This window comes from Microcaecilia unicolor, chromosome 2, assembly GCF_901765095.1.
Source record: "Microcaecilia unicolor chromosome 2, aMicUni1.1, whole genome shotgun sequence".
Classification (NCBI taxonomy): domain Eukaryota; kingdom Metazoa; phylum Chordata; class Amphibia; order Gymnophiona; family Siphonopidae; genus Microcaecilia; species Microcaecilia unicolor.
The window spans coordinates 428,798,900-428,815,490 of NC_044032.1; the positions used below are offsets into that span (position 1 = coordinate 428,798,900).

Sequence of the window (16,591 nt, forward strand, 5' to 3'; positions counted from 1 at the left end):
CTCAGAGCAGTGGCGTACCAAGGGGGGAGGCAGTCTGCCCCGGGTGCACGCCGCTGGGGGTTGCCGCGGCGTGCGCCTGCTCCTCCGAGTTCGCTAAACTTCGTTCTTTCGCTGCAGCTCCCTCTGCCCCGGAACAGGTTACTTCTTGTTCCAGGGCAGAGGGAGCTGCAGCAAACAAACGAAGTTTAGCAAACTCAGAGGAGCAGGCACGCACCGCAGCACCCCCCCCCCAGTGGCGTGCACCCGGGGGGGGGTTTAATTTCGCTGGAGGGGGGAGGTGTCATCTAGCGGGGGGGGGGGGGGGGTGCGGTGCACCGGCGCTCCGCCCCGGGTGCCATCCAGGCCAGGAACGCCACTGACTCAGAGAATAGTGCATAGCCAGAAAAGGGTCATTTATGCACATATACACATGTATATAACTAGAGTACTGGCATTTACATATATTCTTGCTGTCCAAAATTAGTCAGCACATGCCTCCCTTACTAACAGTTTTCATCTTGCACTCTGTGCACACCCCGGTGAAGCTGTCAGTTTCTTGAAACCTCTTCTATTTCAAGTGATAAGTTGAACAGAGCTGTGATGACTGCAGTCAGTAACTTCTTGAGCTGTGATGTACCCATCAAGTCCCAGTGCTTTCTCTGCTTTTAGTTGTACTTTCACCTTCTAGCATAAATACTAAGGAAAAAATATTCAAATTATCAGCTTGCTTCTGATCCTCCTCTTCACTAATCCCATCTTTCCCTTTCATTCCTAGTAGTCCTCTTTTTCTCACCTTCTTCTCATTATTAAACCACTTTTGCAACTTTAAGATTAACAGATACAATCGCTCCATGATCCCACTCTTCGTTCATGCACAGAAATACTTTGTCCCCTATACTGTACTGCTCCAGTAGGGTTTTGCATCCTAAATGCATGATACTTCATTTTTTAGCATTAAATCTTAGCTGCCAAATATATATAGACCATTCCTCAAGTTTCACTAGATCCATCTTTGTGTTAACCACACCATCCAAAGTATCCACCCTATTGCAGATTTTAGTATCATCCTCAAAGAGGCAAACCTTAGCCAACAGCCCTTCCACAAGTATTTTACAAAAATATTAAAAAGAGCCATTTACCATGACTCCATTTACCACTACCAACTCAATTTCTAACTCACTCAGAGGGGCATAATCGAACAGAAACGCCTATCTCCATGGGCGTTAATCTCCGAGAACGGGTCCGTGAAGGGGCGGAGTGAACCGTATTTTCCAAAAAAAATAGACGCCCATGTTTTATTCGCCAAGGTGTGAGCTGGGCGTTTTTGCTTTTCAGCGATAATGGAAAATGAAAGCGCCCAGCTCAAAAACGAATACATCCAAGGCATTTGTTCATGGGAGGGGCCAGGATTCATAGTGCACTGGTCCCCCTCACATGCCAGGACACCAACCGGGCACCCTAGGGGGCACTTTTACAAAAACAAAAAAAAAGGTAAAAGAGCTCCCAGGTGCACAGCACCCTTCCCTTGGGTGTTGAGCCCCCCAAATCCCCCTCAAAACCCACTGCCCACAAGTCTACACCATTACTATAGCCCTAAGGGGTGAAGGGGGGCACCTACATGTGGGTACAGTGGGTTTGGGGGGGTTGGACGACTAAGCATTAAGCAGCACAATTGTAACAGGTAGGGGGGGGGATGGGCCTGGGTCCACCTGCCTGACATCCACTGCACCCCCTAACAACTGCTCCAGGGACCTGCATACTGCTGCTTGGGAAGAGGGTATGACATTTGAGGGTGAAAGTAAAAAGTTGTGAAACATCATTTTTTTGTGGTGGGAGGGGGTTAGTGACCACTGGGGGAGTCAGGGGAGGTCATCCCCGACTCCCTCTGGGGGTCATCTGGTCATTTAGGGCACTTTTTGGGGCCTTATTCGTGAAAAAACAGGGTCCAGGAAAAGTGCCCTAAATTCTAGCTACAAACGCATCCATTATCGGCGAAAGGCGCCCATCTCTGTTCGGGTGATAACCACGCCCCAGTTCCGCCTTCACCACGCCTCCGACACGCCCCCGTCCACTTTGTCCGCATCCGCGACGGAGTGCAGTTGAAAGCGTCCAAAGTTCGGCTTTCGATTATACCGCTTTATTTGTTTTTGTGAGAAAAACGCCCATCTCCCGATTTAGGTCGGAACTTGGGCGTTTTTCTCGTTCGATTATAAGCTGGTCAGTCACTTTAGGACCCATACTGAGATTGCTCCATTTGTTTATACGTTGTGTGAAACCATATCAACGGCATGGCTGAAATCTAAGTACACCACTTCTAACACTCTCCCTCAATCCAGCTGATTTATCACCCATTCAAAGAAATTAATCGGATTCATCTGACTAGACTCGTTTCTAGTAAAACCATACTGCCTCAGATCCAGCAATCCTTTGTTGGTTCGGTGGAGAGGCTATTTTAACTTTTGAAGTAAAGGAATAGAAATTGTTTTAGGATATATTTAGGGAAATATTTCTGTTTCTATGTTTACTATTTGACTATATAATTTGTGTGATGTGTTTATTTTATGATTGGATTATATGTTGTTGCTATTTTTACTGTTTCTGTATTTTTGTTGTTTCTATGATTTTATTTTATTAAACCACTCGGAGCAATGTTTTGGAAGAGCAGCTAAGAAATGGAAGTAATAAACAATTAACCCCCCTGTTTACTAAGCTGCGCTAGCGGCTGGCGGTGCGCTAATGCCAACACAGTCCATTCACTTTGAATGGGCTGTGTCGGCATTGCTGCATGGCTTCGTTAAACAGGGGAGGTAAGAGAGGGAAGCAAGGGTCCAATGTTGAGGAAAATATATTCCAAATGATTTGAGGAAATAAATCCCAATAAATAAAATAAATATATAAATATATTCCTACTGCTACTACATCTCCTATTTATCATTTCTATAGTGCTTTTTACACATATATGTGTCATCATGCCTTTCCAAGGTGAATTACATTCAGTCCCAGTAGGTAGTTCCCTGTTCCCAGAGGGCTTATAATCTAAGTTGGAGGGTTAAATAGCTTACCCAAGGTCACAAGGACTAACAGTAGGATTTGCTGCTCTAACCACTAGAAAGACCAATACTGTACAAGGAATGGGTGAGGAAGGAATAGGAATGGAATGAAATATGTTAGGAGATGGATAGAGAGAAGAAGGGAAGCCAAGAGGGGTTGGAAAAACTGCTGTAGACTGAAATGAAGATAGGCAGTTACTCTCTTAGTTCAGGAGTAACTGGAATCACTGCAGTGGTTACTACAAACAATTTGGCTGAACTGCCCCCCCCCCCCCCCCCCCAAACCAAATTCACAGTTAAATAGTTGAGCTCACACTGCTCGGCCTGAATATTTCTACTTGATGGCAAATGAATATAGGGATAATCTAGACAACTATCTTTTGTGAGCATAAGTGAAGAAATCCAACTACCGATTTTCTTCTGGTATTTTGCATTTACACATCTCAGCATAAGAGAGCCCTGGATGTACCCAATATAAGCTGTTTGTATCTTTTATTTTATTTCATCTTGCATAGTTTTAAATTTGTCAAGAACTTTTGTCTGTTGCACAAATATTGCTTTGCCTGTCTCCTGGGCTTGTACTCTCAATCACTGTTTTGTATAGATCCCACGTCCATTTTTTTTTTTTTTGCATTAAAGACCTCTGCCTGACTCTTCATATAAAAATGCAATTAAATAGGTTGAAATTTCCAAGGCCTCCATGTCTCTGTCCTCTCATTAAAAATAATAGCAGTGCATGACCTGCTGCTATTTCTGGATCATTTTGTTTTGTTCTATTGTTTTGTTTTTTTCTTTCCTTTTTTCAAGAGCTAATTACATTCCTTTTTAGTTCCACGCCAGCCTGGAGTGAACAATGAGCTGATTGAAGGGTTTGAAATAGAAAGAGGTATCAGCGCAGATGAATATGAGCCAAAAGATGATCCAGGTACATTGTGTGCTCTATCTGTCTAGCCATCTTCCTGTCTGTCTATCTGTTTATCTATTTACTTACTAAGGGCCCCTTTTACAAAGCGGTAGTAAGCCCAATGCGGGCTTACTGCTCGCTAAAAAGGAAGTACTGCCGGGCTACTACAGCAGCCCAGCGGTAGGAGCCATCCCCAGTGCGTGTCACATCCAGCGCTACAAAAATATATATTTTTTTATAGCACCAGTTTGTACCGCCGGCTTAGCATGGGAGCTCTTTCTGCCACCTCATTGGGTGGCGGTAAAAGTTCTCCCTCCCCCGAAATAGCCATGTGGCAAGTGCTTCACTTGCCACACGGCCATTTCCTGAAAAAAAAAAAAGAAAGACCTACCTTTTACCCGCTGCAGTAAAAGGGGGGCCTCGGTGCACATCAAGAACTACTACTACTTAGCATTTCTATAGCACTGCCAGGGTTACGCAGCGCTGTACAAGTTTAGACAAGGGGAAGGACAGTCCCTGCTCAAGAGAGCTTACAATCTAAAGAACACGTACAGACGACAGCGCAGGCCCCCTTTTGCCGCAGCTTCGTAAAAGGGGCCCTTACTTACTTACCTACTGCCTTTTTGAAGACTTAGGGCCCTGTTTACTAAGCAGCATTATAGGCATGTTAACGTTTTTAACGCGCGTTAACCATGTATGTGCCTACAATCTCCCTATAGGCGCTACATGGTTAGCGTGTGCGCTAAGTGTAGGTGCTCTAGAAACACTAACGCACCTTAGTAAACAGGGCCCTTATTGTAATACCATTGCAAAAAAATTTTTTTTTAATCCCCTTGATATTCAGCCTCTGAATTGCATCCTCACTATTTGCACCAGTGACAGTACTCAGTAAACTGTTGTGCACTATAATATACCGTCCATGCACATTCTCTATCCTGTAACACACGGTGCAGTCTGTGCATGAATTATCTCATGCTGTCATGCCAGTGCAATAACAGCTACTGTGTGCTAGCTTACATGCTAACTGCTTAGTGCACATTGATAAAAGGAGGGGGAGGGGCAGCAGTTCCTCCTCACGATTCTCTGGGTTTCTAGCTATATTGGAACTGGCCACTACTGGGGTGTATAGCATTCCAGTCCTTCATTCACAACTATCTGAGAGTCTTTCCATTTTAATTAATTAAGAAAATTATATTCCGCCTTTCAAATTCAAAAGAATGTACAAGGTGATCCTCCCCACCCATCCAGACCTTCCGTTCAGTTGAAAGAGGCTCACCTCCTGTGCTTTTATACTATGGAGGTATTTAAATGTCTTAAAACAATAATTTGCCAGGTATTATGGATTACTTCTCCCTCTGGAGCCTGGTACATGTGCACCCTGACCCGCTCGGCAGCTGTTGCTGTCATGGCTAGAACTTTCTCTGATTGAGAGCTATTGATACTGCTTCCACATCATCTGCAGCTCCCAGCTGAGCAGAGGAGCAGAAGCTGAGTTTGGAATTAACCATTATATCCACTGGTATGGCTAGATCAACATTTTTTTTTCTTTTATTAATAATTGCTATTGTCAAGTTATCTGCAACATGGGAAGATGTCGGATACTTCGGTGTGATTACACACAAAGTACACAGTGCTGTGTTGCTTTTGTTGCTTATTTTCTGGTCTGTTTTCCACAGATCACTTGGTTCACAATTGCAATTTTGACAGTGGTTTCTGCGAATGGATCAGGGACACCGAGGGTGACTTGCACTGGGAACTGGTTAGAGAACCTTCAGGTAAAAGCATTTTGTCACATCTGGTATGTAGTTAGGTAATGATTCCTACTATTTGCACCATTGTATACTGACTGCATATCTTGGTACTTTTTATTATTAGGGCTGCATTCCAATTATAATTTTTAATCATGATTAATTGTGCAATTAAAGGCGAGGCATAGCTATCAGACCATTGGGGGGGGGGGGGGCACAGGAGGGGAAGGGGCACCCATTTCCTCTCCTTCGCTCTCATTAGATTTCATAACTTTTGATGGTGGGATACTGAAGCCCCACCAGTCAAAGAAATCCACTGCCAAAGCGGCCCCCTTCCTCCTTGTGCTGTCTCAGGAGCAAGGAAGTCAGCGGGGTCCCTCCACCAGCCGATGCTGGCACTTCCTGAGCATGCTCAGTTCATGCATGTGCTGGTGGATAGAGGCACCCGGCTGACTTCCTTGCTCCTGAGGCAGTATGCAGGGCTGCCAAGAGACTGGGCCAGGCCCGGGGCAAGGCCGCCCCCCCCCCCCCCCAAGGTCATCGTCGTCGCTGCCCCCCTCCATCCACCACTGGGCCGGGCCTCCCTGAATTCAAATCATAGCGCCTCACCTCGACCTCGCTCCATGTGAAAGAAGCGCAGCAGAGGCAGTTTGCAGGTCGCCTCCCTTCGGGCCTTCCCTCCCTGTGTCCCACCCTCGTGGAAGTTACGTCAGACGAGGACGGGACACAGGGAGGGAAGGCCCGAGGGGAGGCGATCTGCAGGCTGCCGCTGCTGCGCTTCTTTCACACGGAGCGAGGTCAAGGTGAGGCGCTATGATTTGAACTCAGAGGGGCCGGGTCCGGTGGTGGACGAAGGGTGGCGGGTGGAGGCGACTGCGGCGCCGGGCCCCCTTTGGAGGCCTGGGCCCGGGGAATTTTGTCTTCCCTGCCCCCCCTCTCTGTGGCCCTGGCAGTATGTGAAGGAAGAGGGTGACACAGGTAGTGGATTTCTTTGGCTGGCAGGGCTTCATCTACCCCACCAGCCATTGAACAGGTACTGTAGTTTTGGAGGGGGCTTGAGCCCAAAGTGGGGGACCCATGTCTCTAAGGTTCTTTCCTCCCCTCCCCTGTGGCTATGCCACTGAATAAAATCCCAATATCTTTCTTTCTTCCACCTCCAGGTCCAACTCTCTCTCCTTCCCTCTACCCCCCAAGTCCATTTTTTCTCTCTCTCTCTCTCTCTTCCCTCTCTACCAAACCCCCACCCCACCCCCACGAGAATCCAACATCTCTCTCTTTTCTTCCTTCCCTCCACCCCAGGTCCATTCTCTCTCTCTCCGAGCCCCACGTTTTTCCCTCTCTCTTCTCCCTCCACTTCCCTTCCTTCATCCTTCTCTGCCTCAATTTGCACCTCTTCCTATTTCCCCCCTCCCCCCCCCATGCACAGTAGAGCATCTCTCCCTTCCCTTTTGGCCCTGCCTGCGTTTTTATCTCCCTCCCTTTCCGCTGCCACTCCCTGAGGTTATCTCTCAATTCCCTCCCTTTCTTGCTCGCTCGCCAGCCTGAGGTTCATTCTAATTCCCTCCTCCCCTCCAGTGGCGGCCCTACCATTAGGCAACCTGAGGCAGGGGCATCAGATCACACCCTTGTGAGGCAGCATCACCCCCCGCTCCTTCCCTCCCCAACCCCCTTCCTCGAAACTACCTTTTTCTTTTCTGTTCATGTTTTTCAAAAGAAGGCAGCAGCAATTCCCATAGGCTGCCCTGCCTATGGGAGTCTCTGCTGCCATCTTCTTTTGGTTGCTGCTGGTGCTGCAGGGTGAAGACTTCTGCAAAGGTAAACCAAGTTGGGAAGAAAGGGAAGGGGAGAGAGAGAGAGAGAGAGAGCTGCTGGCAGTGTGGGAGGGGAGAGAGAGATGCCAGACTGACCGTGTGTGCTTGCTGGCGGGGGAGGGAGGTTAATTAGTAAGTGCGATTAAAACATTTGATTGCGATTAATAATTAACTCGGCCCCCATGATTAACATGCAGACCTACTTTTTACCAAAAATGACTGGCTAGCACACATACCCTCTGTTTCTGACACAAGTTGCTGAGATTCAGTATACAGCAAAAATAAACCTTAGTGTATTTTTTAAGTAAGGATAATCCAAAACTAAAATATATTAGGCATATCAGTTGTATTTTGTTTATAAGCTATGTTTGATAACTTGATCTTGCTGTATCTATTTTATTAGAAGAACCAACAAAATGAGAGGAATCATGTAAAGAACACGTGATTCCTGTTCTAGAAAGGACAGGGAGAGGGGAATTCAGACATCCAGGTTGGGGTGTGGAGAATTCCCACATCATTTTACAAGAGGCTTAGCTAAACGTAAAGCCTCTTGTGAAACAAGTGCACGTTGATGACTCCCCATTCCTACTGGGAGTTGAGATTTCAATAAGCTGCACATGGGAAAAACAAATGTGTATGGGAGCAGCTTTTCTAAATTGCTGCTCCTGGTCTTTATATTGCTTCAGTCCTGCAGCACCTATCGTTCCCCCCAATCTCCCCTAGTCATCATGCCCCCTGCCCATGTGCACAATAATCTGTGCTGACCTCTGATGAGTCCCCTCAAGGCATCCAATCCCTCCCACCACATCAAAACACCTCCAGACACCCCTGCCCAACCTCCCCATCTCCAACCCCTATTGGGAGCTGGAGTTATCCCCTCTTACTCCTGCATTTATTGCCTGTGATTCAAAAATGGCTGGGCAAAGCACTCAAATTAAAACAAAAAAAAGGGGCAGAAGCCAACCAAAATGTCCAGGATAACCAAAGTTTATTCTTCAAAAAAATGCTGATAGTACAACCCAACACGGGCTGTGTTTCGACAAGCACAGTCTTCGTCAGGCGAGTCTGTCAAATAAGCAAACAGTATGTTGTTATACGGAATTGCCAAAACAGCATTCTTCTTTGTGGAGCAGATCTTTCACCATGCCTAACAACCTTGGTGTGGGAAGGGTCAATACCATCTTGGTACAAACATCACCATTAGCCACTTTGCACTTGAGGCTGCCATGACTCCTACAGATAATCTTGTGGTACTACCACTTGGGGGGTCAGGATGCCAAATATGGGCATTTGGTCTTATTTGTCTGCCTGACCGTTTGCATTAATATTGTTAGATTATCACTAGGAGTCACAGTGGCCATTGTGGTTCCCAGAGCTGTAAGAGCAGGCATGAGTGTGGATCGCTCCTGCTCCCACTACATACTAGACACCTCAGTAAGGCTAGGGATGGCACTGGCGAACTGGAGTCGGGAGAGTTTGCTGGGGGGCCCTCAGGAAATTTTTCATTGCTAACTAGGGGTGGGGTGAGACTGTCTTTCTGGGAGAAGGTGCCTGGGGGTGTTTGGTTGTATTTGGGGGTTGAAGATCAAATGCCTTGAAGGGGGAGGGGACTCTTAGATGATGGGGCCAGGAACAATGTCTGGGGGAGTGAATGGGAGTCAGACCTTGGCATTGACATTTGCCCTTCAAAGCAGGCACTTATGCATGAGACTGGGTGCGGGTATAAATGCCACCCAAACCACTCCCTTGCCCCCCCCCCACAAGAAAAGCTGCTATTTGCATATAGGATGCTTCTAAAATAAGGGTCTTAATTTAGTTATTTACGAACCACCTTTAGAAGCTAACAGTCTATCCAAAGCAGTGTATATAAGCAGCCATATATTAATCTAGAACCCATACAAATATAAAAACAGCATAATGAGGGTAATTCTGTAAAGTAGGTATTAACATTTATGCACTAATTATGCTCATAAATGTTTAGAATGCCACATATTTTAAACATTTGCACATACAGTGGTGGAAATAAGTATTTGATCCCTTGCTGATTTTGTAAGTTTGCCCACTGACAAAGACATGAGCAGCCCATAATTGAAGGGTAGGTTATTGGTAACAGTGAGAGATAGCACATCACAAATTAAATCCGGAAAATCACATTGTGGAAAGTATATGAATTTATTTGCATTCTGCAGAGGGAAATAAGTATTTGATCCCCCACCAACCAGTAAGAGATCTGGCCCCTACAGACCAGGTAGATGCTCCAAATCAACTCGTTACCTGCATGACAGACAGCTGTCGGCAATGGTCACCTGTATGAAAGACACCTGTCCACAGACTCAGTGAATCAGTCAGACTCTAACCTCTACAAAATGGCCAAGAGCAAGGAGCTGTCTAAGGATGTCAGGGACAAGATCATACACCTGCACAAGGCTGGAATGGGCTACAAAACCATCAGTAAGACGCTGGGCGAGAAGGAGACAACTGTTGGTGCCATAGTAAGAAAATGGAAGAAGTACAAAATGACTGTCAATCGACAAAGATCTGGGCTCCACGCAAAATCCCCCCCTCGTGGGGTATCCTTGATCATGAGGAAGGTTAGAAATCAGCCTACAACTACAAGGGGGGAACTTGTCAATGATCTCAAGGCAGCTGGGACCACTGTCACCACGAAAACCATTGGTAACACATTACGACATAACGGATTGCAATCCTGCAGTGCCCGCAAGGTCCCCCTGCTCCGGAAGGCACATGTGACGGCCCGTCTGAAGTTTGCCAGTGAACACCTGGATGATGCCGAGAGTGATTGGGAGAAGGTGCTGTGGTCAGATGAGACAAAAATTGAGCTCTTTGGCATGAACTCAACTCGCCGTGTTTGGAGGAAGAGAAATGCTGCCTATGACCCAAAGAACACCGTCCCCACTGTCAAGCATGGAGGTGGAAATGTTATGTTTTGGGGGTGTTTCTCTGCTAAGGGCACAGGACTACTTCACCGCATCAATGGGAGAATGGATGGGGCCATGTACCGTACAATTCTGAGTGACAACCTCCTTCCCTCCGCCAGGGCCTTAAAAATGGGTCGTGGCTGGGTCTTCCAGCACGACAATGACCCAAAACATACAGCCAAGGCAACAAAGGAGTGGCTCAGGAAGAAGCACATTAGGGTCATGGAGTGGCCTAGCCAGTCACCAGACCTTAATCCCATTGAAAACTTATGGAGGGAGCTGAAGCTGCGAGTTGCCAAGCGACAGCCCAGAACTCTTAATGATTTAGAGATGATCTGCAAAGAGGAGTGGACCAAAATTCCTCCTGACATGTGTGCAAACCTCATCATCAACTACAGAAGACGTCTGACCGCTGTGCTTGCCAACAAGGGTTTTGCCACCAAGTATTAGGTCTTGTTTGCCAGAGGGATTAAATACTTATTTCCCTCTGCAGAATGCAAATAAATTCATATACTTTCCACAATGTGATTTTCCGGATTTAATTTGTGATGTGCTATCTCTCACTGTTACCAATAACCTACCCTTCAATTATGGGCTGCTCATGTCTTTGTCAGTGGGCAAACTTACAAAATCAGCAAGGGATCAAATACTTATTTCCACCACTGTACATGTTGAAAATCTACCTAATCACTATTCTGTAAATAGACATACATTTTGCATAGTACATATTTATCAGATAGGCATACACATGGGCGGAGTGTGGGTGAGAATCCCACTTATACACCTAACTTATAGAACACTACGAGTTATGCATCTATATCTGGGTGTTAAGTGCAAGTGATTACATTAGCTCCATGGCTGCCATAAATGCTTGCACCTGCATACATGCATCTATACCCAGATACATTAGTGGGTCTACTTTCCTTTCTAGAAAATGCTCCTATAAGACACCCACTAGGTGCCTACATATAGTTGCACAGTTACAGAATTATCATAATATTTAACGCTATTTATACTCCCATAACCTTCAGTTTGCATTTACCCCCAATCACCCTCTCCTTACTCATCCCAAGACTCACCCTCCCTCTAAATTCACTCAATAAACCCTTAAATACTTTAACTAGTGCATGCAAATCTCTCTCACGAATATTCATTGTGGATATCATGAAAACCTGACTGACTGGGGTTCCTCCAGGACCAGGTTTGGGAACCACTAACTTTAACCCTTCACAATTATCCCCATTAATAACTCTGAAATCATCTTAACCTCCGGAATGCCCTTTTTTAACTGAGCTATATAACTCTTTATCTTTGCCTTCCATAAAAGTTTTGCTTCCTATCACCATCAATTTTACACAAGTACACCCACACCATTCCATTTCTGGATAACTGAGTTATGACTGAATAGTTTTGTGTTTGAATATCTTTATTTACATTTCCCAAACAAAAGAACAAATAAGAGGAACAGTAAAGAAAAGAAGCAAAACATCTCAAAAGACATCAATGCACTAATACAAATCTATAATCCCATACAAACCAACCCCCACCCACCTTTCCCCCAACACATTAAAATTCAAGGCATCAGGTTTCAGACAATGCACAGGAAAGCTAAGTCTCCAGGTCGTTTAAGATAGAACAAACCCATGGTGTAAGAGTGTCCAAAAAGGGTGTCCAAAGCTTAAGGCGTCTCCAGTTGAATCGTTGCCCTCGCAAATCCACAGAAAGTCTCTCCATGTGCAATAACTCATGCATGTGACATCTCCATTGTGCCAGAGTCTGTGGTTCCAGATGTAACCACTGTAGAAGGAGGCAATTCTTAGCAATTAGAAAAGCCTTACACAGAAAAAGACCACATGTCCATGACCCCTCCCTTATCATGGTCACATTGTCTAGTAAACAAGCTTGTGAATTGGCAGTCCAATCACAACGATACATTCTGGCTAAGTGTGCCCATGCCACCATCCAGAACCTATGAACAGGAGCACAGTCCCAAACGCTATGCTTATAAGAAGCTTCCAGTGCACCACATTTCACAGGTGCCATATGTGGAAACACCCATCTTTTTTTGCATGAGAAGGGTGGATGTACATGTGCATAAGAAATTTGTAATGTAGTTCTTGCAATTGGATGCTTTCTGCTATAAGTGGAGCTGACTGGAAGCTAGTCATAAATCTGTCAATATCTTGGTACCCAAAATTAGTAATCCAAACGGCTACCACACGATGAAAAGGATGAAGATCTTGTGGTCTCTTTACTATGTCATAATAGTGGCCAACCAGGTCTTTTGTAACTGCTGAAAGGAGCCAAGAGTCATCAAACGCAGATGCAGTAAAAACAGAGCAAACGTCCTGTAACAGGGAGAAAGCATACTGACTCACCTGCATATATGGGTACCAGTCCTCATAATCCCTGCACAAAGAAGCGTAGGGCAGAAGAATAAGACTGTCTTCCTCCACAAAATGTTGTAGCATAGTCAGGCCATGAGCCCTCCAGGATTTAAAGTGCGGATCCAGAAGGCCCGGCAAAAATATTTAGAACAAGCTGGTAACTGAAAATGTTTCCAATACTGACTCCAGGCCCAATTCAGGGCTTAGACCAAGTGATGATGTTTGAACAACTGTGGCAGTTTCTGGGTACAGGCATGGATCAGGTAGGCCAGGGACAAATACGTGCAGGATGTCAGACTCACAGAAACAGAAGCCTGCGCGGCCGCATTGGTGATCTGCAAGGGCAGGCTTCTACAGGGAATGTTGTTAGTGGAGGAGTAGCCTAGTGGTTAGTGCAGTGGACTTTGATCCTGGGGAACTGAGTTCAATTCCCACTGCAACTCCTTGTGACTCTGGGCAAGTCACCTAACCCTCCATTACCCCTGGTACAAAATAAGTACCTGAATATATGTAAACCACTTTGAATGTAGTTGCAAAATACCACAGAAAGGCGGTATATCAAGTCCCATTTCCCTTTCCCCCCATTATTTACAAGTTCAGATGAGTCCTTCAGATTTAACAACCTAACACTTAGATCATGTGGGGGTACAAACTAATTGAAGAAAATCTTACTCTCATGGCTGTTAATATTATCCTGTCTTAATACAGAACTTGTCATTCATCCTGCTACACCGCTGAGTTTTCATTTTATAGCAACCATAGATCAAGGTCTATTAAAAAAACAATTCATATGACCCTGCGGTAACTGGGAGTTTAGAAGGTGTGATGCCACTTCTTTAACCTGCAAAGAAGCTTAATAAAATTGTGAACAGATATCAATTAATCGATCTTTTTAACCACCCAAGGAGTTTATTCTTTATGCAAACCGACTAATGCTTGTTTTACATGTTGAGGCTGAAATTTTATGTTTTCAACCCCGATTTGTGACTGTAAATTAGCTCTTTGTGTTTAAGAGGGGGATTATATGCTTGAAAAGAATGGTCAAATTATTTATTCTTTTTTTTTTTCTTTTGCAGGTGGCCAGTATCTGACTGTCTCGAAACCCAAAGGAAGCGGGGGAAGAGCAGCACGACTGATCCTCTCTCTTAGCCACTTTGCATATTCTGGAGAACTGTGTCTGTCCTTTAGGCACAAGGTTTCTGGACTACATTCAGGCACTCTCCAGGTGTTTGTACGAAAAAGTGGCGCTCACGGACCAGCAGTGTGGGGAAGGAATGGCGGCCACGGCTGGAGGCAAACACAACTATCGTTACAAGGAGCAGGCATCAAAAGTGTGAGTACAGCAGCACAGTTTTTCAACTGTGGTAGCACACAAAAAAATTTTTCATTGAATTGGTGCACATTTGAAACCCATGAGCAGTGCCACCGACTAATACTCGACATCTCCAGTTCTACTTAGGGGGGAAGTTATCAACATGGACCAGGGGCATAGCCAGACCTCACGGTGAGAGGGGGCCACAGCCCGAGGTGTGGGGACACTTTTTGGTCCCCCACCCTTCTACTCCCCCTCCCCCTGCCACCCTGCTGCTTCCCACCCACTGCCGCAGCAAATACCTTGGCTAGCAGGGGTCCCCAACCCCCGCCAGCTGAAGCGTTGTCCAGCGCCGGTCTCTGGCGCCGCCGTGTTGCCTGCCCTGCTCTGTCTTCCCCTCACATCCTGCACGCTCCTTTTAGTGAAATTGAGCAGTTTCACTAAAAGGAGTGTGCTGGATGTGAAGGGAAGACAGAGCAGGGCAGGCAACGCGGCGGCACCAGAGACTGGCGCTGGACAACACTTCAGCTGGCAGGTGTTCGGGACCTCCGTCAGCAAAACCAGGGGCCCACAGGAAATTTGGGGGGCCCAGGCCCCTGTGGCCTCACATAGCTATTCCATTGACATGGACTACTGTTAAGATGAGTTATTTTACCACAAGTTGTGATATTTTAGCACAGGTCCCATTTTATGCAATAAGGCCTTGTGCTAAAATAGCACGACTTGTGCTGAAATAACCCATTTTAACAGTAGTCCACATTGATCATTTTCCCCCTAAATGTGCTCAGATTCTGTTACCAGTTGTTCATTCATCTCTCTTAAGAAGCGTTTTTCACATGTAGCAATTACAGAAGGCACTGAAGTGCTTCCCCAGTTATCTGATGCTTTTTTCTCACCTCTTCTTGTGTGATTGAAAAGCAGAGATATGGTGACTCATAGGATCATTTTATAACATGACATATAAACATTTCAAAAATCATATCTATTTCGTAAAGAGAAAAGTCACTGAGACTAGATAATACAGAGGTCAGTGACATAAAATAAAAACCTTACCTCTCTGTTTTCCCTGTTTACTAAGCTGCGCGGCAATGCTGACACAGCCCATTTCAAAGTGAATGGGCTGTGTCGGGATTAGTGCGGCTTAATAAACAGGAGGGTTAGTATTACCACAAATATTTGTGGTAATACTATGGGTATTTTATTATTTTATGAAGGCAACCAGACAAAAAGCTTTGGTTGGTTTTCATTTTGGGGTGCCTTTATTTCTCGATTTTCAGAGTTTTTGTCGATTTTTGTTTCACACATTCAATTTAATAAAGACTTTAAAAATGTGCACTAGAACTTTTTAACATGTGCCAGTCAACTTAATGCATCTTCATTTATAAACTGATGCGTGTTAAATCTACGGTGTGTGCTATATTTTTTTTAAAGACACACTAATGAGCCAAATACACATCCCAAGGTCATCTACATATGTATGTGCTTTTATAAAATGGGATCTCAGAACTATGTCCAGTATTGCACACATGCTGTCAAACATATATACACCTGCTTCAAGGCAGGTGTAACTATGTATATAAATGTTGTGCAAAGACACGTGTATTTTATGAAATACCTGCAGACTTTATAACTCCATCTCTGTTCTGCATAAGTGTTGCCCCAAGGAACACCAGCACATGGCTCATGTGAAAATATCTGGCAGGTGCACCCACTCAGTTTTGTAATAGTCATTTTTCACATGTCAATTTGTTTTAAATGTAGTAAATAGTTTATAAAATTACTCCAAATGCTTACGTCAGGTAATAAATATAGATCCGCCAAGCCTTCAGCGGGTGACTCTTGCTTTTGCGAGCCATCTCCCACTGGGGAGCCGGGATCTCCTACTGTATAGCTTCCCATTCCAATGGCAGGAGGAGACACCTTAATAAAACGTCATCTCCTGCTGGCACGAGACCAGTCTTGTGATAAGAGCTGTGGGACTGGTCCCATGGCAGCAGGAGATGACGTTTTATTAAGGTGTCTCCTGCTGCTGCTGGAAGGGGAAGTGACTGCTGGCTGGTGCCATGGGCACAGCTGTGGGTGGGGCTGGGCAGAGCTGGGTGGAGCTATGGGCAGGCTAAATCTCCTACTGAAAAAGCTGGCCCCCTTGGAAGTTCTATGAATAGACAGTGATAGAGACCAAATTATCTACAATGGCATAACTGTGCATAAAACTGTAAACCCGTGATCATTTATTATTTTCCTATGTGTTATATGGGAGGAAATTTAGAGGATTCCCATAAATCTAAAGCATGGTTTCTCAACCCACTCTTCAAGGCACACTGACCCAGTCAGGTTTTCAGGATACCCACAATGAATATGCATGAGATCTGTGTGTATGCAATGGAAGCGGTGAATGCAAATAGATCTCATACATATTCATTGTAAAAATCCTGAAAACCAAGTAGGGTTGTTGACCTAG

General features: G+C 45.3%; 1 protein-coding gene across 6 annotated transcripts in view; it reads left to right on the top strand.

Annotated features, from left to right (window-relative positions):
* NPNT (nephronectin) overlaps positions 1–16,591 on the top strand; it is a 183,247-nt gene that overhangs the window by 154,854 nt on the left and 11,802 nt on the right. For all 6 annotated transcript variants that reach the window (XM_030190766.1, XM_030190770.1, XM_030190769.1 and 3 more), the window contains 3 exons: positions 3,859–3,954; positions 5,610–5,708; positions 13,895–14,151. In XM_030190766.1, coding sequence (XP_030046626.1) covers positions 3,859–3,954; positions 5,610–5,708; positions 13,895–14,151 — 452 coding nt within the window. The remainder of the gene's footprint in view (positions 1–3,858; positions 3,955–5,609; positions 5,709–13,894; positions 14,152–16,591) is intronic.